The 23,984-nt window shown below is 38.9% G+C and overlaps 6 protein-coding genes and 1 pseudogene across 6 annotated transcripts; 5 read left to right on the top strand and 2 right to left on the bottom strand.

The window, feature by feature from the left end:
• The first annotated feature begins 549 nt into the window (after positions 1-549).
• On the top strand, positions 550-1,959 carry LOC145914544 (choline/ethanolamine transporter FLVCR2-like). Its single transcript, XM_083002365.1, has one exon. It carries the CDS (start codon positions 550-552, stop codon positions 1,957-1,959), a length of 1,410 nt encoding a protein of 469 aa, XP_082858491.1.
• A 1,881-nt stretch (positions 1,960-3,840) lies between these two features.
• On the top strand, positions 3,841-5,268 carry LOC145914543 (putative MFS-type transporter C09D4.1). The gene has a single exon (XM_083002364.1). The coding sequence runs from the start codon at positions 3,841-3,843 to the stop codon at positions 5,266-5,268; it is 1,428 nt and encodes a 475-aa protein (XP_082858490.1).
• Positions 5,269-7,226: 1,958 nt separating this feature from the next.
• On the bottom strand, positions 7,227-8,636 carry LOC145914542 (choline/ethanolamine transporter FLVCR2-like). The gene has a single exon (XM_083002362.1). It carries the CDS (start codon positions 8,634-8,636, stop codon positions 7,227-7,229), a length of 1,410 nt encoding a protein of 469 aa, XP_082858488.1.
• A 2,603-nt stretch (positions 8,637-11,239) lies between these two features.
• Positions 11,240-12,655, top strand: LOC145914541 (putative MFS-type transporter C09D4.1). Its single transcript, XM_083002361.1, has one exon. The coding sequence runs from the start codon at positions 11,240-11,242 to the stop codon at positions 12,653-12,655; it is 1,416 nt and encodes a 471-aa protein (XP_082858487.1).
• Positions 12,656-14,606: 1,951 nt separating this feature from the next.
• LOC145914540 (choline/ethanolamine transporter flvcr2a-like) lies at positions 14,607-16,025 on the top strand. Its single transcript, XM_083002360.1, has one exon. The coding sequence runs from the start codon at positions 14,607-14,609 to the stop codon at positions 16,023-16,025; it is 1,419 nt and encodes a 472-aa protein (XP_082858486.1).
• Positions 16,026-19,564: 3,539 nt separating this feature from the next.
• LOC145914538 (choline/ethanolamine transporter FLVCR2-like) lies at positions 19,565-20,974 on the top strand. Its single transcript, XM_083002358.1, has one exon. The coding sequence runs from the start codon at positions 19,565-19,567 to the stop codon at positions 20,972-20,974; it is 1,410 nt and encodes a 469-aa protein (XP_082858484.1).
• Positions 20,975-22,385: 1,411 nt separating this feature from the next.
• Positions 22,386-23,252, bottom strand: LOC145914148 (lysozyme g-like; annotated as a pseudogene).
• Positions 23,253-23,984: the final 732 nt, after the last annotated feature.

Here is a 23,984-nt window from a genome sequence, read left to right as displayed (position 1 = left end):
TACTGGCCAGATTAAACATACATGTATAATCGATTAAATTATGTTGTCAGCTCAAGCATTTCTGGGCTTGTTCAGTGAGAAAGTTGTTATCTTCTAATGCAAGGAAAAATTACAATTGTCCACAATGTGTTTTTTTCAAAACAATTGCTTGATTTTCTCGGGGTAACACAGAATCTAATATTTAAGTACGTTCTTGTTGGCATATGAAAAGACTTTCCAAACGATATGAGGCAAAAATTCGACCAACGATCTCCAGGACTTGCACAACAGTTAGACAAACAAAACTAATTAATCAATCACTTTTTAGCTTATAGTGACTAATGATAAATTTGAAAGGATGTGCGTAGTAATCGATGTATTCTATCAAATTACCGACTACCCAACTACAGTCAAACTCACGGATTTCACAGTTAATATTTTTTGCATTTTACTTTTGTTGTAGCGAAATAAACTAAACTGAAACTGAATCGGCACACAAAATAAATTTATGAAACATAGATTTTGTTTGGTAAAGGATTGCTCGTGGAACTGTTGGGACTTGTGTGCATAATGGAAAGCTACGAACCGACATGCAGTGGTGGCCAAAGTGTCAGAGACAACTACAAACCAAACTACGAAATCAGGACTTACAAAAGAAGATTTCTGGTTGCTGGTCTCATATTCGTAAGCATTGGGATTCGTGGATTTAACCAGTCGTTGTTTGGATCAGCCAACGACGTATTGGCTAAGTTCTATCATGTACAACCCTGGCAAATAGACTGGATGACAATAACACAGGCTGTAATATTCGTCTCATCGTCACTCCCATTATCTTTTCTTGTTACTCGAATAGGATTTAAAACAGCAACTTTAACGATGGTCGGATTTTTATTTATCGGGTTCGCCCTCGACTTCGTATCCATTTGGATTCCTTTCGGGTTATCACTTGCTCTGGTTGGACAAGCTTCTGAAGGCCTTAGTTCGGTGGCCACATTCTCCATACAAACAGCAACAGTCGCCATTTGGTTTCCAGCTAACGAAGTTTCGAACGCAAATGCGATTCTAACCGTAAGCAGAGGGATTGGGGAAGCTTGTGGTGCAGTGACTTTGTCCAACCTGATACATATTTCAGATAGCACGAATAACGTACGTTTAAAACTAACCTGTGTATGTGGGTCAGTCACTTGTATATTGGCTGTTGTGTTTGTCATGACGTTTCTATTCGTCAAAGACAAACCCGATTTGCCACCAAGCATTGCACAGGCCAAAGCGGAAGTTTGGCAAGCTGGTCAGAGGGAACAAGTTGTGACAGTAAAGGAAAACCTGCGACAGTTTGCGACAACTTTAAAAAATGTTTTTACTGACCGTCATTTCCTGACCATCTGGACAGCTATTGGATTCGGGAGTCCGGTTTTACGAAACTACACGATTCTACTCTCCTCAGTGCTGCACTCACAGTTTCCTCAAACAGAAAACCTTAATTCAATAACTGGTTTTGTGTTAATGGGTTCGTGGTTAATGTGCACTATAGCTGGCTTCATTATAGGACCGATTATCACAAAAACAAAACGCTACAGGGCAATCGCGGTAATATCCATGATGTTGGTTTCCGCAGCAACTTTGGTTGTGTTAATCGGCATATTAACTAACTCATTGGTTACAGTTTGCACTGGGATGATTCTTGTGGGTTTCTTTGTAGGATTTGCTACTGTGATAAAATTTGAGTTGGTGTTGGAAATAACATATCCCCTGCCCCCACTGCAAGTTACAATGCTTTACATGATTGGTGTGGGCATCATGCGTTTATGTTACCCCGTTGTAGGAAGAGCTTTGCTGGAGAACGCGGGAGCTGCTGCTTCTATGTCCTTTCCCTTTGTCATGGCCGTACTTTCCACTCTACTTTTTTCAATACAGAAGTTGCCTTTTCGGCGCCTTGCGGCAGAAACTTCGGAAACAACTGATTTACTTCTGGAACATTAAAATTGAACTGAATTGTTTGATCGCCTATATTTGTATTCAATCTGCCACACTATAATTTGACTCATTATTAAGATCAACAACGCCGTTTTGCCAACGTCAAAACACTCCCTTGCATCAATCAATTTGATGAAGTTGAGTTGCATGTTTATATAATCACAAGACAAAACAACAAAATAATATTGACGAAAATATATTTTTATGTTATAATACTGGTGAGCGTTGTGTGCATTTTGTTGGTTATGTGTAAAAATGGTTACAGCCTAAAATTCCAATAAAGGACATATACAAATGTTTATTGATTTCAAACCGCCCAATACCAATTCTGCAAATGAACGTTATAGTCTAATAAAAAAAGTATATATTTTCCGGTATTCTGGTTAAATGGCGTTAATGATTAACTGAGCTATTTTCTATGGTAACTGACACTTCAATTAAATCCTTTTAATCACATTTTTCTAAAAATGACTACTTTTAGAGCGATAATTTGAAACTTTGTTTTGTTCTCTTCAAAGCAGCTTAAAAGAAATGTTTAATATTCTCATGTTAAAAACCACAGATAAATATTTTGAGTCGCTTTTATAAGAGTTTTACGTCACTTGATTTCCATTAGTCACTACAAACGGTTAAAAAATCGCTCTTGGCTTGTTTTGTGATTGCGAATGTTGTAGTCAATTCAATTTGTTGCTGCAATACCAGCTATTTTTGTGTTTGTGCTCGGAGTATCTGTTTAGCATACGTTTGGGGCCAACATGTAAAAAATTTTCGCCGTCCAATGTTTCGTTATATATACCACCATGACTGTAAAAGGAAAACCTGAGAAAACGAGAAGAATTTTCACCTTTGTCGCAACTGCAGATGTTAATTACTGCAGTAACAAGCTTAACAAATGTCGGGTTTGGCCTGTGCGAAACTCAGTGATATATCTGGTATATCTTTGACTTAAAACAAATTCACCCAACAGGCTGATCAAGAATGGAGCAATGTTGATGAAAAATGCATGTTATTCTCACATTTCCAGAAGATCTAGAAAGGTCAGATATGCGCCAAAAATGAAAAGTAAATGCTCTAACGCATAAACGTTTGCTTTGCTGGGTTCTAAATTAATTAACGCCAGATGAAAATCAGTAGTGGATAAAGTTTTTTTTAACGGATTAGTTTTTCAATGACTTCCTGTTGGCGTGGAAACAAACCATCCCCGATGCATTTTATACAATGAATCATGCAACAGTAGTGTTTTTGCAAACATCATGCTTTGATTGAGGATGCAGGAGCGGCTGGTTTACTGTCCTATCATTCGTTTGTTATGACCGCACTTTTTTGCTTAGCAATATGCATTGAATTGCCTAAAACCCGACAAATGAACCGAATTTGTATGATAATCTGGATGACAACAAGCTTTGTATTTATTCGTTGTTGATATCATTTGACGGAAGTAGATTTTGGAAAGTATTGTGTCCGAAATGCAATAACTGATGCAAAATTGCCACAAAGTTTTGCAATTTGATTTTATGCCATTTTGAATCTTCAAAAATCAGAACAGCTGCAACAAATAAGAGTTTCACCACCACTTCCTTTTAGTGTCCAAACCAACGCAACGAATGAAGCAGTTCCTTTCTACCATCTGTGTTGTTGTTCGGACTGACATGTTAACACATGGGAGGAATATAAAAGTACTTAAAGTTCTAATCAAAACTAGTTTGCTGTTGTTTTTCTGATTAAATGTCTGACATATTTCTCATTCATTCGTAAAAGGTTACAAACAAATTTGCCGAAAACATAAGCAAGTAAAATGTTTCGACTGTTTCTGTACTTACAGGTTGATAACAAATTTTGTCAGGAAAACAACTTCGCATTAAAACAGGTTATCTGTATAATAAAGAAATGAAAGGCGACAAACCGATCAACAGCCAAGACGCAGAGACCTACGAAGAGAGTGACGTAGAGAGTGAAGACCAACCTACCTTTGAATTAAAAACCTACAAAAGAAGATTTCTAGTTGCGGGTCTTATGTTTATCAGCATCGGCATTCGTGGATTTAATCAGTCGTTGTTTGGGTCTGCCAACAATGTTCTCAGCAAGTTCTACAAAGTACATCCTTGGCAGATAGACTGGCTGACAATCATACAGGCTGTAATGTTTATTTTTGCGACAGTTCCTATGTCATTTCTTGTTACCCGAATTGGATTTAAAAAGTCAGTACTTATGATGATCCTGTTTTTGTTTTTCGGGTTTGCCCTTGACGGCATATCCATTTGGATTCCTTCCGGATTTCCACTTGCTATAGTTGGACAAGCTTTGGAAGGTTTGAGTTCGGTCACCACATTATCAATACAAGTTGCCACGGCTGCCATTTGGTTTCCAGCTAACGAAGTTTCAAATGCAAATGCGTTTCTAACCATTAGCAGAGGGGTTGGGGAATCTTGCGGAGCGGTGACTTTGTCTAACTTGTTGCGTCTTTCAGACAGCACAAACGAGTTGCAATTAAAGCAGACATATGTATTTGGGACGATTTCTGGTACACTTGCAGTTGTGTTTATATTGACGCTTCTTTTTGTCAAAGACAAACCCGATCTTCCACCAAGCATCGCACAGGCCAAAGCGGAAGTTTGTCAAGCTCGTGAGAGAGCTAAGGCTGAGTCTGTAAAGGAAGGAATGCGACAGTTTGCGACAACTTTAAAGAATCTTTTTACCGATCGGCATTTCCTGATACTCTGGACTGCTGTAGGAATAGTGAATCCGTTGTTACGAAACTACACGATTCTACTCTCTTCAGTGCTGCACGAACAGTTTCCTGACGAAAAAAATCTTAACTCAACATCTGGTTTTGTGCTGATGGGATCCTGGTTATTGATCATTGTGGCTGGCTGCGTAGCGGGACCGATTATTACCAAAACAAAACGCTACAGGGCAATTGCGGTAATAACTACAATTTCTGTTTCGGCATGTACTCTGATAGCGTTGATTGGAATCTTAAGTGATTCATTGATCACAGTATATACCGGGGTGATTCTTTTGGGCTTCTTTGTAGGAGTTGCTTCAGTGGTTAAATTTGAGTTGGTTGTGGAAGTAACCTATCCTCTTCCAACTTTGCAGGCTACTATGCTCAGCATGATTGGTGTTGGTATTATGCGTTTATGTTATCCTATTGTTGGTAGAGTATTGCTGGAGGAAGCAGGAGCGGCTTCGTCTCTTGCCTTTCCTTTTGCCATGACCGCACTTGCCGCTCTACTTCTAATAATTCAGAAGTTGCCTTTTCATCGTCTTGAAGCTGAAACTTCTGAAACATCCAAACTCCTTTCGTCAAATTGAAAGTTTTTTGTTGACCCCATTACGTATGCTTTTAATATTTAGATAAGAGCTCTGATTCAACGTAAACTATATATTAATGCGAAATTGCGCTTTAGTTTTGATAATTTAACGGCAATCTATTCATGTCAGTTGAATCATATTGATACTTACATGTCTAACAGATTTGTATTTGTTTTCTGTGGATAATTTTTTTTGGTGATAACATTGTGTTTATCTTGAACACGAATGCGCTTGTAACAAGTTGCTTGTTTTGGATACTGGTTCGAGACAACACTAAAGAAATAACTAAAATTGACAAAATATTAGCAAACCTGATTTGTGGATATTTTGATGACGTAGCATTTCACTACAATTGTTAGTGTGCGCATTGTCACAGCGTGTAAATCCGTTGCTTTTGAGCGATGTGTCTGCAACTCTGTACATTCAATTTTGTTGATTCACCGTTTGAAAACTGCTAAAAAAATTTAGGAAATGGACATAAATCTATAGTCAACAAAGTCCAGAGAAGCAAATTTTTTTAAAGCGACTTCCTTTCAGTGCGAAAACAAAGCAAAGCTTATAATTAATTACTGAATTAATTATTATTTCCTGGATAGTGTTACGTAAATGATAGATCCGTCCAGTCACACCGAGCAGCACAAGCTTATTCCTACGTTCTTGACAATTTAACTTAACCATAGAAACAGTAATTAACCTACCACAAATGTCGGCCTTTCGCATGCAAAGAGGCAGTCAAAAATCGCGAATTGGACAGAAGGTGCTCTTCTTCTTTGGGGCGTAACTTTTTGCCCCTGTCCACGTTTAGATGAATCATGGTGAGAATCAATGGTATGGGTAGTATGCGCCTATGATATCCCGCAAAGGGAAGATTATTGCTGGAGAAATCAGAGACGGTTGTTGGTCTTTTACTTTGGCATGGTCACATTTGCCACTGTGATTATGAGAATGCAGAAGTTTCGTCGTTTGAGTATGTAAATTTACAAATCAATTTTTATACATGAGCATTGTGCAGGTTTTAAATTAAATCGTGTAATACAAACGCAAAGTGTCCCGGAAATTTGTGTAGAAAACCCTGCTTGTGATACAAACTTAGTACACGATGCATGCCATAAATACAAAAACAGACTAGCATTGGCGCTAAGCTGAATGTGTGAACAATGTTAAGGTAATTGAAAGACTTGTTCAAATGAAAACTAGAACGCATGGCATGCAAATACTTCAAAGGAAACGGTAAAATACGCGGGAAATTCCTGTAGGAGCAAAAAATCAAGCGAAGTATAAATATAATAATAGCGACTCAAAAATATTTATCTGTAGTTTTTGTTGCGAGAATATACAACATTACTTTCAAGCTGCTTTAACGAGAACAAAACAAAGTTTCATAACACATAATAGGAATCCATGTTTTTGGGTTGTTATCGCGCTAAAAGGAAGTCGTTTCAAAAAATGTGACTAGAAGGATTTAATTGAGTATCAGTTACCATTGGAAATAGCAACGTCAACCATGACCTCCATGGAAACGGAATGACCACAACAAATATGCTTTTTTTAATAATGTTTATCTGCAGAAATATAATGTTTATCTGCAGAACTGGTATTGGGTGGCTTGATGTCAATAAACATGTGTGTCTGTCCTTCATTGGAATTTTAAGCTGCAGCGATTTTTACACAACCAACAAAATGCACACAACGCTCACCAGTATTATGACAAAAAAAATTAGTTTGTTAAATATTTTTTATTGCTTTTTCTTGTGATAATAGAAACATCCAAATAAACTTAATAAAATTGATTGATGCAAAGAAGTGTTTTGTCGTTTTCGTCTGTATTATACAGAAAACAACACATATTGGCAAAACGGCGTGGCTGGTATTAATAATGAGTAAAATGGAGTGTCCCCGTGCTTATGTCCAATACAGATTGGATACAAATAAAAGCGATCGAAAAATTCAATTCAAATTTAATGTTCCAGAAGTAAATCAGTTGTTTCCGAAGTTTCTGCCGCAAAGCGCCGAAAAGGCAACTTCTGTATTGAAAAAAGTAGAGTGGAAAGTACGGCCATGACAAAGGGAAAAGACATAGAAGCAGCAGCTCCTGAGTTCTCCAGCAAAGCTCTTCCTACAATGGGGTAACATAAACGCATGATACCCACACCAATCATGTGAAGCATGGTAACTTGCAGTGGGGGCTGGGGATATGTTATTTCCAACACCAACTCGAATCTGATAACAGAAGTAAATCCTACAAAGAAACCCACAATAATCATCCCAGTGCAAACTGTAACCAATGAGTTAGTTAATATCCCGATTAACACAACCAAAGTTGCTGCGGAAACTAACATTGAGAATATTACCGCAATTGCCCTGTAGCGTTTGGTTTTTGTGATAATCGGTCCTATAATGAAGCCAGCTATAGTGAACATTAACCAGGAACCCATCAACACAAAACCAGTTGTTGAATTCAAGTTTTCTGTTTGAGGAAACTGTGAGTGCAGCACTGAGGAGAGTAGAATTGTGGAGTTTCGTAAAACCGGACTCCCGAACCCAATAGCTGTCCAGATGGTCAGGAAATGACGGTCGGTGAAAAGAGTTTTTAAAGTTGTGGCAAACTGTCGCAGGTCTTCCTTTACTGTCACAACTTGTTCCCTCTGACCAGCTTGCCAAACTTCCGCTTTGGCCTGTGCAATGCTTGGTGGCAGATCGGGTTTGTCTTTGACGAATAGAAACGTTATGACAAACACAACAGCCAAAATACAAGTGACTGACCCACATACACAGGTTAGTTTTAAACGTACGTCATTCGTGCTGTCTGAAATATGTATCAGGTTGGACAAGGTCACCGCACCACAAGCTTCCCCAATCCCTCTGCTTACGGATAGAAATGCATTTGCATTTGAAACTTCGTTAGCTGGAAACCAAATGGCGACTGTTGCTGTTTGCATAGACATTGTAGCCACTGAACTGAAGCCTTCAGAAGCTTGTCCAACTAGAGCAAGTGGATATCCGAAAGGAATCCAAGTGGATATGACGTTGAGGGCAAACCCGATAAATAAAAATCCAACCATCGCTAAAAGTGCCGTTTTAAATCCCATTCGAGTAACAAGAAAAGATAATGGGAGTGACGATGAGACGAATATTACAGCCTGTGTTATTGTCATCCAGTCTATTTGCCAAGGTTGTACATGATAGAACTTGGCCAATACGTCGTTGGCTGATCCAAACAACGACTGGTTAAATCCACGAATCCCAATGCTTACGAATATGAGACCAGCAACCAGAAATCTTCTTTTGTAAGTCCTGATTTCGTAGTTTGGTTTGTCGTTGTCTCTGACACTTTGGCCACCACTGCATGTCGGTTCGTAGATTTTCATTTTCAAAAACAGGCTTGATGCAATCGTTGTTGGAACCGAAGTTAACAATCCCCTCTCACTTAAAATTATGCTAATGCTGCATAAATTTATTTGATACGTCGACAATTACACGTATCTCATCAGATTTATTTTGTCAGAATAAACCAAAAAAAGACTGACTGATTAGTTTTGTTTATTCAACTGTCACGCAGGTTTTAATCCTGAAAATTGTTGGTCGAATCTTTTTTTTCTGCCAACTGAATTGGGTCATTTCAAATGCCAGAACACAGGCGGCTGAAATCACATGAAAATTTGGAAGTACTAGTAGATACTTTTCAAGCAACGTTCCTTTGAACCATTGCCCCAATAATTATTATTCTAAATTTACTAATATTACGCCAAAACTAATAGAAGCTATCAACGATATTCGACGTTTATCATAAGCTCATGCATCCATTACCACCCACTGAACAAGCCAAGAAATGCCAGAGCTGGCAACTTAATTTATTCGAATATACTTATGAACACAACCGCTATTGTAAAGTTTAATCTGGCCGATAAGCTGCTGCTGCTATTGATACTGCAGTATCGTCTCGTTTTCGCCATCATCACGACCGTAAAATTGGGAAGTAATCAATTACAAATTACATCAATATTGCACCGATAAGGCAGTCGATGCCAAATTGGTTGGATGTGGAAAGTTATGCAAAATATAGACCTTTAAATGCGCGGGGTTTGCTAATCTAACTGATACACAAGGATGAGAAGCATAATATCTTTTATTTTTGTCCAAAATATTTTTTTGTCAAAGATTAAAATTATTGTTTTGCCGCCATGCCGAAAGAAGCTGGTATCCGAGTAAATTAGTTTCCTGTAAAGCAATAATCACGCCATGTAAGTATTGAACATAGTTTCAAACCACACAAAACCCCAATAACTGTTATTTTACAGCAGCAGATTGAACATAAAGCAAACAGTGTTGTATGATAAATGATAGGAACTTTGTTTGTTTTTGGATTTGTTTTCACTCTCAAAGGAAGTCGTTCAAACATGTTTATTAGTGTGCAAAGCTTTATGAAACCACATATATTCCAATCTGCGGTTAAGCACTGGGATTGCAATGTTCGCGTTTACCCTCAACAATCACGCAAATTATGAGTTCTTCATTGCGGCGCCACTTTTCGAAGAGCTCTGGCGCAGCATAGTCCATGTCTGGGTAGTTCCACAAGTGACCAACCTTGTAATGGTGCTGCATAATTACTAGTCTTGTCAGGTTGTAATCATACGGTAGTATATCTTCAATCTATCCCCAATACGAAGAATTCAATTAAACCACTGGGGATTGAGCTTTACCGACGAAGTAGCATATTTCGACTTCTTCTGTGTTCATTGCATTTCCCGTCAATCACTGGAGCAAATCACTGACGTTGTACGTACTTGATTTTTGCCAATTACATAGTCGTAACTTATATATCCACGATCAATTTGCCAGTGGTTGCATAACCTTTAACGCTGGAAAGACTTCAATTGTAGCATCCTTACGACCGAAACCTTTACTATATGAAAAAATTAATATAGCGATTCTACTGACGATCGGTTGACTCTGATTGAGTGCGAACTTAGCGACAATTCTTTTTCTCTGGCTGGCATTCCAGGGGCATACTGTGTCTACTTTTCTTGTGAGGAAGGCCATCGATCTCCTTTCCGCAGAAAAAGTCTGGACCTGTCGGCCACCGAGAGATGATATGTACCGCGAGACGTCATCTGCGTGGTTCTCCTGTGTTGGCTAACAAGTCAATCATCAGCACCTTCACTTCTGCTTTCTTTGGCTTTTCTATTCGGAGTAATACACGCTTATTTTTCACATACATCTTTAACGCAAGGTATTGATTTTATTGCTGCTCTGAAAACGAGCAAATTGGCAGCAGATAACGTGGGAGGATCAGATATGGACACAGTTGCTATAACAGCTCTGGACAATCCTGAAACTTCTTGTGATAACATATTTGCATAGTGTTGGTTGCTTTCGCAAGCCTTTCGTTTTGCCTTTCGTTTTGCCAAGAAAAAAGGCACACAGGAAGTTATTGTCAGCTCTACCGCAATGCAGCATTGCAGTTTATAAAGTGACGATTAACTGATCGCAAAACAAGAGTGTAGCTTAGTAGAAAATGAAACTCGCTGTTGAAAGCACTTCAAATATATGCCAGAAGTCATTTGAAAATACTTGAAGTCATTTGAAAATACATTGAAATGTTAACAAAGGTCTTTAGCGCTAGCGATAAAATATTGCAATAAAAAAATCAGTTTCATTGTGTTCGACAGCTAACACGTAAACAATGTACATACACTGCACAAACAACCTATTTATTATTTCCGAAAATGGGTTGATACAAACAATAGTTGTAATATTATCATACGCAATTTATGCTTATATTTTAGTATATGGACATCAAAACTATAATCGAACCGTTCGAAAGAAAAAAAATTATTTTTTGGACTGTGATATTTTCTACCCTATGGCACGACAATTGCAAGCTCGATTTAATAAACTACTTGCATATTGCGAAACAGAAAATATATGTAAATAGGAAATTAGTGAATGTCTAACTTGTAATTTGCAAAAAATGGAAAACGATAAATCGATGATCACAGAAAGCACGAATAACCGGAAAGATTCTGAAGGAAACTATGAAATCAAGAGCGACAGAAGAAGATTTCTGATTGTGGGACTCATGTTCATCACCATTAGCACTCGTGGATTTAATCAGTCGTTGTTCGGGTCTGCCAACAATGTTCTCAGCAAGTTCTACCAAGTACAGCCGTGGCAGATAGACTGGCTGACAATCACACAGGCTCTGGTATTCATATTTGCGACAATTCCATACTCCTTTTTTGTCACCCGAATTGGGTATAAATCAGCAGTCATAATGATGAACGCATATTTGCTAATTGGGTTTGCCCTTGACGGCGTATCCGTGTGGATTCCAAACGGTTTTCCACTTGCTATAACCGGTCAAGCGTTAGTTGGGTTTAGTTCGGTGGCCACATTCTCCATACAAACTGCAACAGCTGCCATTTGGTTTCCAGCTAACGAAGTGTCAAATGTAAATGCCTTTCTCACTATTAGCAGAGCGGTTGGTGAAGCTTGTGGTGCGGTGACATTGTCCAACCTGATATATATTTCAGATAGCGCCAATTACGTGCGCTTAAAACTTACATATGTGTTCGGGACTGTTTCTGGAATTCTTGCAGTTGTGTTTATATTGACGCTTCTTTTTGTCAAAGACAAACCCGATTTGCCACCAAGCATCGCACAGGCCAAAGCGGAAGTTTGTCAAGCTCGTGACAGAGCTAAGGCTGTGTCTGTAAAGGAAGGCCTGCGACAGTTTGCGACAACTTTAAAGAATCTTTTTACCGATCGACATTTCCTGATACTCTGGGCTGTTGTGGGTATTGTGAATCCGGTCTTACGAAACTACACAATTCTCCTCTCGTCAGTGCTGCACAAACAGTTTCCCAATGTAACAAACCTTAACTCAACAGCTGGTTTTGTGTTAATGGGATCCTGGTTAATGTTTATAGTATCTGGCTCATTTGCGGGACCAATCCTAACAAAAACAAAACGCTACAGGGCAATCGCGGTTATATCTTTAATACTGCTTTCAATAGCAAGTTTAATAGCGTTGATCGGCACATTAACCAACTCATTGGCTACAGTATGCACAGGCGTAGTTCTTGTGGGCTTTTTCATAGGAGTAGCTTCTATAACCAAATTCGAGTTGGTGGTTGAAGTTACTTATCCTCTGCCCACATTGCAAGTTACTATGCTAAGCATGATTGGAATGGGTATTATGCGTCTATGTTATCCTTTAGTGGGTAGATTATTGCTGGAGAATGCAGGGGCTGCTGCTTGTCTGGGCTTTCCCTTTGGCATGGTCGTAATTTCCACTCTGCTTATAATAATGCAGAAATTGCCTTTTCGCCGTTTTGAGGCAGAAACTTCGGAAACAACCAATCTTTTGCCGGATACTCCAAATTAAAAGCTGAATTGAGTTGTTCACCGTTTGCATGTTTGTAACGTTTTGTTGTGGATGTTTTTGGAATGATGCTCTCAATTTGATCGTAATTACTGTTATTTGAGCATCAGAATTAAAAGTTGCTGGTTTGATGTGTTTTTCACGTATGCAATGTAAAACCATACCTGCATCGAACATGTATTGAACGGCGCATACTTTTAGGCAACACCATCCAAAATTTGTTGTTTTTCTAATCAGCTTTTTACCATTTATCCAAATGAATTGAATGTTGTAATTTCTTTCTGTGCAGAATCAAATGCTTGAGTTAATATATACATACGATCGCACCTCTGTCTCCTATCATAGAAACCGCAAGTAAAGTTATTAGAACCAGGCCCAGGACCTATACTTAAACTTAAAACACATACAGAAACGTCCAAATGCTGAAATCAGGTAATAAGTGACAGTATTTAAGACTTTACAACAAGTTAGGCAGGAATTACCATATATATTCCAAAATCAATCTTTTTTATGTAGTGAAAACAATACCGCTGTTTGCCAAATATTTTTTGAGCTGAAATACCAGGATAATAGAAGAAGCACAACAATTGCTGATAACCGGCAGATCACGGTGGTCATCGACGTAGCCAAGTTTGGCGCCGTCCGAATTGGTTTACTACCAGTTCATTTGCGAGTGCTCCATTTCATTTCACGAAGCACTAATCATTGCAGGTCAATGTTTTAATGTTTACCTGGACATATTTGTAGCCAGCTCCTCATTAAAGCATTATCGCCGACACTTGAAGCAACTTTATAAAGACGTTTATGTCTCATCACCAAGATGGGGAGGTGCGTTTTCGGCAAATCTTGAGTCGATTTATTCTGACACCGAATCAATTGCAACCATTGTCAACTTCCTCACTTCAAAGTTCCAATCACATGGCACCATCCAGAAAGTGGGGATGTCACGACGTTTATAATCGCTGCTATGGTTAAAAATCTGAAAACAATAGCGATCACAGGTAAAGCTTTCTTTTATATTACGATTTTTTTTAACACATAATCGTTGACATTGTTGACTTTATACACAATCCCGGTAGAGCAAATATCGCCCCATCTCAAATTAAATATAGCACCAATGCTGTACAACGACTTTCCCAAGGTCGCAGTATTTAACTAAATTAGTGGAAATGTGTTGATGATAACTTGGACGTTACAATTTGTTCAATACTTATTTCCAAAGATGTTATGATTACAAAAGCAAGTTTCAAAGGCATCGAATATGTTGAAATGACGTTTAAAAAAGCATTAAAACGTCAGCAAAGGTAAACTGAACGGAAGACGACGTCAAAAAAACTATGTAAAGCAAAATTTTGAAACGATTTCCTTTTAACGCGGAAACAAATTGGCAACGCGTGCAGTTCCTATCATTTGTTATCTGTTGAAGCGATTGTAGTTTTTGTTTGCGCTATTGATTGTGTTTATCCTGCTACAATGTTTAGACTTAGTGACGGTATCCCTCTTGCGTGGTGTGACATTAACGGGTATGGTTTGTGTCGTCAAAACAGAATCTGAATAGTTATAATTTGCAAATTTGGGACGCATTCGAGGACCTCACATGGTTGGGGCTTTGCTCAAGTTCAAATATCCTGCTCAAGTTTCAGATTACTTCGTTGTAATATAAATCAGTTCGAAGATAATGATGGTCGTCAGCAAAGCGGTTGCTGGACAAAAATGGCTGGATTCGCTTGGGATAATATAATCAGTTACTTGTTCTAGTTCCAAAGTTCCTATTTTATCGGCAGGTAGTAGAGAAAACGACAAACAAGTATGCTGTATGTTCAAAAAAAACTAATCTAACGGTATAAAAATGTCAGAACTGATAATATAAATCAAATGGTGGATACTCCGATTTTTTAGGTTATGTTTTCAAAGCAATTGCTTGTTAATATATATTGTGGTTTTGCAAAGAAAAATGAAAGATGTCACTCCGGAATACAATGGAGAGCGATGTAGTGTCCAGGACAACAAAACAGTCTATGAAATTAAGACTTTCAAAAGGAGGTTTCTTGTTGTGGGCCTTATGTTTGTGATTATCGGCATTCGTGGATTTAATCAGTCGTTGTTTGGGTCTGCCAACGACGTTTTGACCAAGTTCTACAATGTTCAACCTTGGCAAGTAGACTGGCTGACAATCACGCAGGCTGTAATGTTTATATCTGCGACGGCTCCTGTATCTTTTCTTGTTACCCGAATAGGATTTAAAACGGCAACATTAATGATGACTGGGTTTTTGTTTCTCGGGTTTGCCCTTGACGGCATATCCATTTGGATTCCTTCCGGATTTCCACTTGCTATAGTTGGACAAGCTTCGGAAGGCTTCAGCACCGTAGCAACAACATCTATACAAACCGCAACAGCCTCCATTTGGTTTCCAGCTAACGAAATGGCGAATGTAAATGCGGTTCTAACTGTGAGCAGAGCGGTTGGTGAAGCTTGTGGTGCGGTGACCTTGTCCAACCTGATACATATTTCGGATAGCATAAATTACATGCGTTTGAAACTGACCTATGTATTTTGGACGATTTGTTGTATTTTGGCAGTTGTGTTTATAATAACGCTTCTGTTTGTCAAAGACAAACCCGATTTCCCTCCAAGCATTGCACAGGCCAAAGCAGAAGTTTGGCAAGCTGGTGAGAGAGCAAAGTATGTGTTTGTAAAGAATGACCTGCGACAGTTTGGAACAACTTTAAAAAATCTTTTTACCGATCGACATTTCCTGACCATCTGGGCTGCTATTGGAATTGTGAATCCAGTCTTACGAAACTACACAATTCTACTCTCGTCAGTGTTGCACAAACAGTTTCCTAACGAAAAGAACCTTAATTCAACATCTGGTTTTGTACTGATGGGATCCTGGTTAATGTTTGTTGTTGCTGGCTTCCTTACTGGGCCAATCATTACGAAAACAAAACGCTACAGGGCTATAGCGATAGTATCCCTGATGTTGGTTTCAGCGTCCACTTTGTTAACGTTGATCGGCATTATATTCAAGTCATTATTTACGGTTTATGCAGGCGTGGTTCTTGTGGGTTTCTTTATTGGAGCTGCTGCAGTTGTGAATTTGCAGTTGGTGATGGAAGTAACCTATCCTCTTCCAGCATTGCAAGTTACCATGCTTGTCATGACAGGCGTTGGCATTATGCGTATGTCTTATCCCATCGTAGGAAGAGCTTTCCTGGAGAAATCTGGGGCCGCTGCTTCTCTGGCCTTTCCCTTTGTCATGACCGTGATTGCAAATCTGCTTATGATTATGCAGAAGTTGCCATTTCGTCGTCTTGAGGCTGAAACTTCGGAAAAATCTAAACTTTTATCAGACTCGTGTCCAAATTAGTTGAATAAGGGTCATTACCGTTTGGTTGCTTGGAGCATTTTATTGTGTTACTATATGAATTACGGAGAATAAACTAAATTTGCTTTTTATGAAATGAATTTTTAAAATATCCATTGCAACTGTCCTCGGGTTCATCTTAATTGTTTTCGCAACAAATATTTTTTCGCAAGCTTTAACAATCAAAGGTCTACAGGAATGAAATTTTATTTTACTACTGGTTTACTCTTCAGACACCATCAGAAGAAAACAGATCATTTAAAAACAATTGTTTAAAACATGCTTCGCAATGTGCATTCATATTGTACCATCTGCAGCTACGGGTTACAACATCTGTGAAAATCTATTTTAAAAAATGGATAAAGTATGGACAATAGCCACACGCAAGCACCAATACAGCATATATTTCACAACAATCCGTTTTAGAACATAAAAGTTGAGATTGATGGGATCGACAAACGATTTAGCGGTTGGTCTAAGGCCATTATACGACTTCTGGTTCTATCACGGAAACTTGTACACACACGCGCTTTTGTTCAGACTCCTCAAGAATGTAAACCAGGACCGAATAAAAGTTCTTGGTCATCAACATATTATAAACCAAAATGTTTTAAAACGATCTCCTTTAATCGACGCATGCGGTTGCTATTTTTCGTTGCCACACTGCATGTTTCCGTTTACCCTACCACAATGGTCCTACAACATATTGTCAAAATAGTTGCATTAGTATAGGATTATTTATATTCCTACAAAAAGTTTAATTAAGCGTTAGATTAGATTGTGAGTAGTAAATAAAATTGAATTTACATTTATGTGGTTTACAGAAATCTAAATTCCTCTGCATTTAATAATTTCGCATGAAAAAGAGTTTAGACAAACAGAATGAAAACAGAGAAATCTGTCACAAGCGTTCAATCATTATCAAATGAAAAATCAGAACTCTTGATGGGTACGACAACAGGACAAGGTGAATTGGCTGCCAGAAGATTTGTGCTGGCCGTACTCCTTTTTCTTTCCTCATTTCTTTACGGAATGAATCAACCTACTTTCGGAATAGTTAACAACGTGTTGTCCAAGTATTTCAATGTTTATCCTTGGCAGATCGACTGGTTAAGCAACGTTTATGGAATAACACGACTAGTAGTCGGTATTCCGGCGATGCTAATACTCAGAAAAGTGGGATTAAAACAAGGATGTAACTTAATGCTTGCATTTGCTTCTATTGGACTAAGTTTGCATTGCGTTGCATTCTGTTTTCGTGATGGTTATTTTGTCGCGTTGTGTGCTCAGATGTTGGTTACTGTCTTTGCGATAATGTTTGTGCCAGTGAAAACCCGTAGTGTAGCCGTTTGGTTTCCAGCAAATGAGATTGCTCCAGCTATGGCTTTTATCGGATCGGGATGTGATTTGGGTTAAATCGCCAATGTCTCCACCATCCCGCATTTGGTCTCAATACACGACAACTCAGAAACCGTTCGAAATCGTCTCGTAAGCGTAATCGGCGCGTGCTGTGTCACCATGTGGTTGTTGTTTGCATTTTCACTTGTTTTTATCAAAGAAAAACCCAAGTTTGCACCAAGCACAGCTGAAGCTTTAGCAACATCATCAAGTATGCGAAATTCGTGCTCCAATTTACTGGAAGAAATTAAAAGGCTTTTTTCAGTACAACTTAATTTGTTACAAAATCGACCCTTTCTCATCGTGGTGTCAATTAAATTGATCTTACTTCCAACAAATCGGCTTATCGCAGTTCTGTTTACGTCAATACTTCACAGAAACTTTCCGAATGCCACTGGACTGAACGTAATCGGTGGCAAAATGCTCATGATAACTTGGACGATTTCATTTTTTGTATCCTTATTCACTGGTACGCTGATATCAAAAACAAGACGATACAGAGCGGTTGCAATAGCAGCTACTGTACTTGACTGTTTTTACTTCACAATGGTGGTGATATCCTTGCACATAGGATCACTAAAGTTGTTGTTTGTAAGTCAGGCAATTGTTGGCGTGAGTCAAGGAGTCAATAAGATTGCACTTACTGAGCTAATGGTTGAGGTTACCTATCCAGCTCATTTTGCAGATGTTTACGTCGTAAGTTTGATCAGCTTGGGAATAATGATGATTGTCAGCAGTGTTGTTGGAAGAACCTTGCTGGATTCGTTCGGAACAATACCATGCCTTGTGTTTCCGCTTGTACTCGTGATTTTAGTAACCTGTGTTCTGTCATATCAAAAATTTCCTTTCTACCGCCAAGAAGCGGAGGAGTCGACAACGCAGTCTCTTATGCCATGAGGTTACCTAACAGAAAGTCTATTCAATTTACTATTTTGTAATAATGAAGCTTATAACAAATACTTATTCAATCGGCAAGACAATCGAAACCACAATCCACACATGGTAAATTACACTATTGTATCGGAAAATGCACAAGCTTTCATGTCTGCTAAACCTGGTCTTTTACAAACAAAAGGTCATCTTTCATTTCACCGGACCACCGTATTTCCTTGCAACAAATGACGCTGTAGAAAGACTGGTGCATACAGTTAAAGGGGCTGTGGAGAAGTCTTCAAAGTCCCCCAAAGAGGTATTACAGGAGATTCTACTTCAACACAAGCGCCCCCCCAACGGTATATTGTTTTTTTACGTGGTAAACTCCTCAACGACAGACAAATCCGAGTAAAAAATTATACTTTGTTGACTTTACCAACGCACGTGATCTAACGTAAACAAGTATTGCCGACATTGAAATCGATTATACTTCATACGTGGACCCAGACACAGCTATAGGACGGTCGCTAGGTTCCTGCAACTATTGTGAAATGTATTGAAAGTCGAACGTTTCACGTTAAAAGTGTTTTTCTGAGATCCAATCTGGCGACAATAAATCGATTAATTACGCGTTCGATACGTTTCCGACGAAGATTTGGAACTGGCCGTAGAAGAACGATTTCTGCACCTTCCGTCTCCAGAAATTCACGTCCCAGCCGATCCGAGCGCTTCTGCGTTCGGTACCAGCAATCCGCGAAAAAACCAAGCGATCGCGCAACCCTCAGAGCGGTTTCACTAAAAAAAATTGATCGGCAAGTCAGGGAGCTAACAGCGGAAATGCTCAGAGGAAATCACGTTTTTTCTTGTCAGTAAAATTCTACTTGTTTGACAAGTCGGAGGGCTAAATGCAAGCGAAACAATAAAGTGTTCGGGAAAAGTGAAATATGTATTGAATTAAATAATATGGAAAAAGGGAGGATTATTTGTCTCTAACCGGGATGGTTATGTTGTATAATTGCATGCGTATGAAGAAGATATTGAAAATGGTCGGTGTTTGTGCTTGGTAAATGTGTTAATGCCTAACGCACAGCTACACTGCTTAGATACCTTTTCAATATAACTGTTTCTTTATGACGCGTAAAAACCGCCACGAAAGAAGCACAAATTGAAGTTATGAATGTACAATTTGTAGCAGTGACAAATAGATTTTATGTGAATGCAGCTTGATGCTCTCTGTTTAAAAAAAGTGTTGCACATTTTGTAAGAACAAAATGGCAAACAGCGAAAAGGTAATGAAAGAAATTAGCGGAAGTCAGGAAGATGAAAAACCCAACCATGAAATCAAGACTGACAAAAGGAGATTTCTGATTTTGGGTATCATGTTTTTCCTAATCGGGATTCGTGGATTTAATCAGTCTTTGTTCGGGTCTGCCAACAATGTTCTCGCAAAGTTCTACCAAGTACATCCGTGGCAAATAGACTGGTTGACAGTCACACAAGCTGTGGTGTACATCTCAATGACAGTTCCATTCTCGTTTCATGTTACTCGAGTTGGATACAAATCAGCAGCCATAACGATGGTAGTGTTGTTACTGCTGGGGTTCACCCTTGATTTCGCATCCATTTGGATTCCAAACGGTTTTCCACTTGCTATAGCAGGACAAGCATTTGTTGGGTTTAGTTCTGTGGCCACAATATCAATACCAACTGCAACAGCCGCCATTTGGTTTCCAGCTAAAGAGGTGTCAAATGTAAATGCGTTTCTAACCATTAGCAGAGCGGCTGGGGAAGCTTGCGGTGCGGTGGCCTTGTCCAACCTGATTCATATTTCAGATAGCAGGAACGTTGTTAGTTTAAAACTGAGCTACGTATTTGGAACCGCTACTTGTATTCTGGTAGTCATGTTTATATTGGTAATGATATTCGTCAAAGACAAACCTGATCATCCTCCAAGCATTGCACAGGCCAAAGCGGAGATTTGTCAAGCTCGTGCACGAGCTGAAGCTGTTTCTGTAAAGGATGGCCTGCGACAGTTTATGACAAATGTAAAGAATCTTTTTACCGATCGGCATTTCCTGACAATCTGGGCTGCTTTAGGAATTGTGAATCCGGTCTTACGAAACTACACGATTCTACTCTCGTCAGTGCTTCACGAACAGTTTCCTAACGACAAAAACCTCAACTCAACAGCTGGTTTTGTGTTGATGGGATCCTGGATAATGTTTATTGTATCTGGCTGTTTTGCGGGGCCAATCATTACAAAAACAAAACGGTACAGGGCAATCGCAGTTATATCTTTAATACTGCTTTCAATAGCAAGTTTATTAGCGTTGATCGGCATATTAACCAACTCATTAGCTACAGTTTGCACAGGCGTAGTTCTTGTGGGCTTTTTCTTAGGAACAGCAGCTATAGTAAAATTGGAGTTGGTGGTTGAAGTAACCTATCCCCTGCCCCCGTTTCAAGTAACAATGCTCAACTTGATTGGTATGGGTATTATGCGTCTATGTTATCCTCTATTGGGAAGATTATTGCTTGCCAAATCTGGAGCGGCTGCTTCTCTGGCCTTTCCCTTTGGTATGGTCACTTTCGCCACTTTTCTCATGATAATTCAGAAGTTGCCCTTCCGTCGCTTCGAGGCAGAAACTTCGGAAGCAACCAAACTTTTGTCGGAGGACTAAAACAACAGAATTCTGTTGTTCACCAACATACATTTTTCGAATTGCAGTGGATCGTTTAACTAACAGATTTAAAGGTAGCTTAGTGCATATCGATCGAATAGTGTACATTGTTTGCCATTAACTGTGTGTGTTCTTGAATGCATCAATATACTTGTATGCATATAGTTTGGTATATCGTTTCAAAGTTTATACTCTTTCTGGTATTTGGCAGGGAAATGCGGTTAGATGGTTTGTGAAGTTCATTGTGACGATTCACCTGTCTTCTACGTCATTAAATTCATACGTCATATTATTAACCACCTTTCCCGCTAACCTGGTTATTCCCAACCTGATGCCTCGGGAGCATACTATAGGATGTTTTACATTTGCCTTCATTAGTTTTGCTTCCTGTTCTTCAAAACCATTAACCGCATTGCTATAAGTGAAACCAACTTTATTTCGATGGCCACAATCTATGCAAACTGGAGCAGTCGCTATCTGGTTTCCAGCTAACCAAGTTTTAATTCGTTTCTAACCATTAGTCGAGCGATTGGGCAAACTTGCGGTGCGTTTACCTCGTCCAACATTGATACTTATTCCCGATACCAAAAACGTTTTTCTTTCAAACTGGCCCTTGACAGTTTATGCCAAATGCAAAAATCTTTTTATCGAACGATATTTCGTAACCATCTTGGCTGCTTTACGGGGGTAAGTCCGGCTTTACGAAATCACGCAATTATATACCCTCAATAGTCGGTTTATTGGAATTGAACGGCATATTGACTAACTTCCTGACCACAGTTTGTGTGGGCATGATTTTGCTGGATTGTTCAATGGTAACAGTAGCTATAGCAAAATTGAAGTAGGTGGTGGAAGTAACTGCCCATGTTGCGAATAAACTTGTGGGATACGTTGACAGTATGGAAAGACAAGCTTCACTTATCATAAGCCCTTTCAAATCAAGAACATTTACTTTCATTGAGCGTACACTTCACTAAAACACATGCATGAACACCAGAGGCGCAAAAAAGCTGAAACAATTCTAGCATTAGCAGCAGCAGCAGCAGCAGCAGCAGCAGCAGCAGCAGCAGCAGCTTTTGTTTGGTATTTCATAACATAAATTGTTACTGATGCTGCCAGGCATATTTATTGCTTAATACTGCTCTCTGGCCAGAAGAGCAGTATTAAGCAATTTCATAACATGTTGGCTCTAAAATTCTGTTCCTTTCGCCCTTTGTTGCATCAACCACGGTCCTTCCCAAAAGCCTCCCAACACGTTTGATAACATTAATTGCCATTTGCAATATTCTTCCCAATTTTCTGCCCTCACATTCAGTTCACATTACAACACAACACGAGTGAGCACAATACCACGTTTAATTTCAGTTTTTATGTATTTCACATTACAAGCGGACTTAAAGCACGCAAGTACTTAATAACCGATATCAATGTAGTACTGTGAGCGGGCTGTCACGTCGTTGGAGTAGTCGTTTCCTGTTGTACCTTGGTCCATGTTCTCGTAAGTGTCGACATTGGAAACACCGCTGTTGTAAGCACAAATTCCACCCTTGAGATTCATGTCTTGTGACCATGTACGATGTTTATTTGACACTCCGTTGATCATATCTATCAGAATGCCTGTCCCCTGAAGGATGTTTTGTAACGAGTATGGCCCACCTTGAATTGTGTGATAACGGTCGTCAACCTGTGCGTATAACAGTTCGGTTTACCAATTTACGTATCCTCTGCATTTCAAAATACATCACAACAGCACATCAGGGCAAAAAATAAATGACTTATATTCGAAGATGGTTAAGTCGCACTGTACATTACTACAATGTTGATGTAGTTAAAGTTACCCGCATGACACAGTACATAAAAACACAAACTTAGCAGTCGTACTCGTGCTGTTATTTGGACACTACATAATTGCATAATTTTTCAAATGAATTTTGTCTCTAACGTTATCATGACCATTTTAATGTCAAACTGTTTAAACGCACCTGCATCAGCCCGTACCCGTGTCCATCTGCACCATACCCGTCAGAACCGAGTACTGTACCTGCTCGGGTTTCACGACTAATGATGCCTAAAAGTTGGTTTCATCAATTTTTAATATAATATGTACCGATGGTCCGAAATAAGACCTCTAATGCGTTTAAAAACTAACCTTTTTCGGTTAACATTTGTACCTGCAATAACGGCCGGCTGGGATCCCAAGTTGAGCTCCTGCTTGTTCAATCATGGATCTGTATTGTTCCATAGCGGATGAATCGGTTTCCGCCATTTGCCGTGAAGCAGCCACTCTTGTACATATAACAAATAATGCCTGTAGCGTTATGAGAATGCAGAAGTTTCGTCGTTTGAGTATGTAAATTCACAAATCAATTTTTATACATGAGCATTGTGCAGGTTTTAAATTAAATCGTGTAATACAAACGCAAAGTGTCCCGGAAATTTGTGTAGAAAACCCTGCTTGTGATACAAACTTAGTACACGATGCATGCCATAAATACAAAAACAGACTAGCATTGGCGCTAAGCTGAATGTGTGAACAATGTTCAGATACTTAAAAGGCTTATTCAAATGAAAACTAGAACGCATGGCATGCAAATACTTCAAAGGAAACGGTAAAATACGCGGGAAATTCCTGTAGGAGCAAAAAATCAAGCGAAGTATAAATATAATAATAGCGACTCAAAAATATTTATCTGTAGTTTTTGTTGCGAGAATATACAACATTACTTTTAAGCTGTTTAACGAGAACAAAACAAAGTTTCATAACACATAATAGGAATCCATGTTTTTGGGTTGTTATCGCGCTAAAAGGAAGTCGTTTCAAAAAATGTGACTAGAAGGATTTAATTGAGTATCAGTTACCATTGGAAATAGCAACGTCAACCATGACCTCCATGGAAACGGAATGACCACAACAAATATGCTTTTTTTAATAATGTTTATCTGCAGAAATATAATGTTTATCTGCAGAACTGGTATTGGGTGGCTTGATGTCAATAAACATGTGTGTCTG

This window comes from Ascidia mentula, chromosome 9, assembly GCF_947561715.1.
Source record: "Ascidia mentula chromosome 9, kaAscMent1.1, whole genome shotgun sequence".
Taxonomy (NCBI): Eukaryota; Metazoa; Chordata; class Ascidiacea; order Phlebobranchia; family Ascidiidae; genus Ascidia; species Ascidia mentula.
The sequence above is the reverse complement of the archived record's forward strand: the minus strand, read 5'-3'. Positions and strand labels throughout refer to the sequence as shown.

Bases quoted from the DNA above. Each gene is read 5' to 3' on its own strand.
- LOC145914542 (XM_083002362.1), bottom strand. From the start codon at position 8,636: ATGAAAATCTACGAACCGACATGCAGTGGTGGCCAAAGTGTCAGAGAC.
- LOC145914541 (XM_083002361.1), top strand. From the start codon at position 11,240: ATGGAAAACGATAAATCGATGATCACAGAAAGCACGAATAACCGGAAA.
- LOC145914543 (XM_083002364.1), top strand. From the start codon at position 3,841: ATGAAAGGCGACAAACCGATCAACAGCCAAGACGCAGAGACCTACGAA.
- LOC145914544 (XM_083002365.1), top strand. From the start codon at position 550: ATGGAAAGCTACGAACCGACATGCAGTGGTGGCCAAAGTGTCAGAGAC.
- LOC145914540 (XM_083002360.1), top strand. From the start codon at position 14,607: ATGAAAGATGTCACTCCGGAATACAATGGAGAGCGATGTAGTGTCCAG.
- LOC145914538 (XM_083002358.1), top strand. From the start codon at position 19,565: ATGGCAAACAGCGAAAAGGTAATGAAAGAAATTAGCGGAAGTCAGGAA.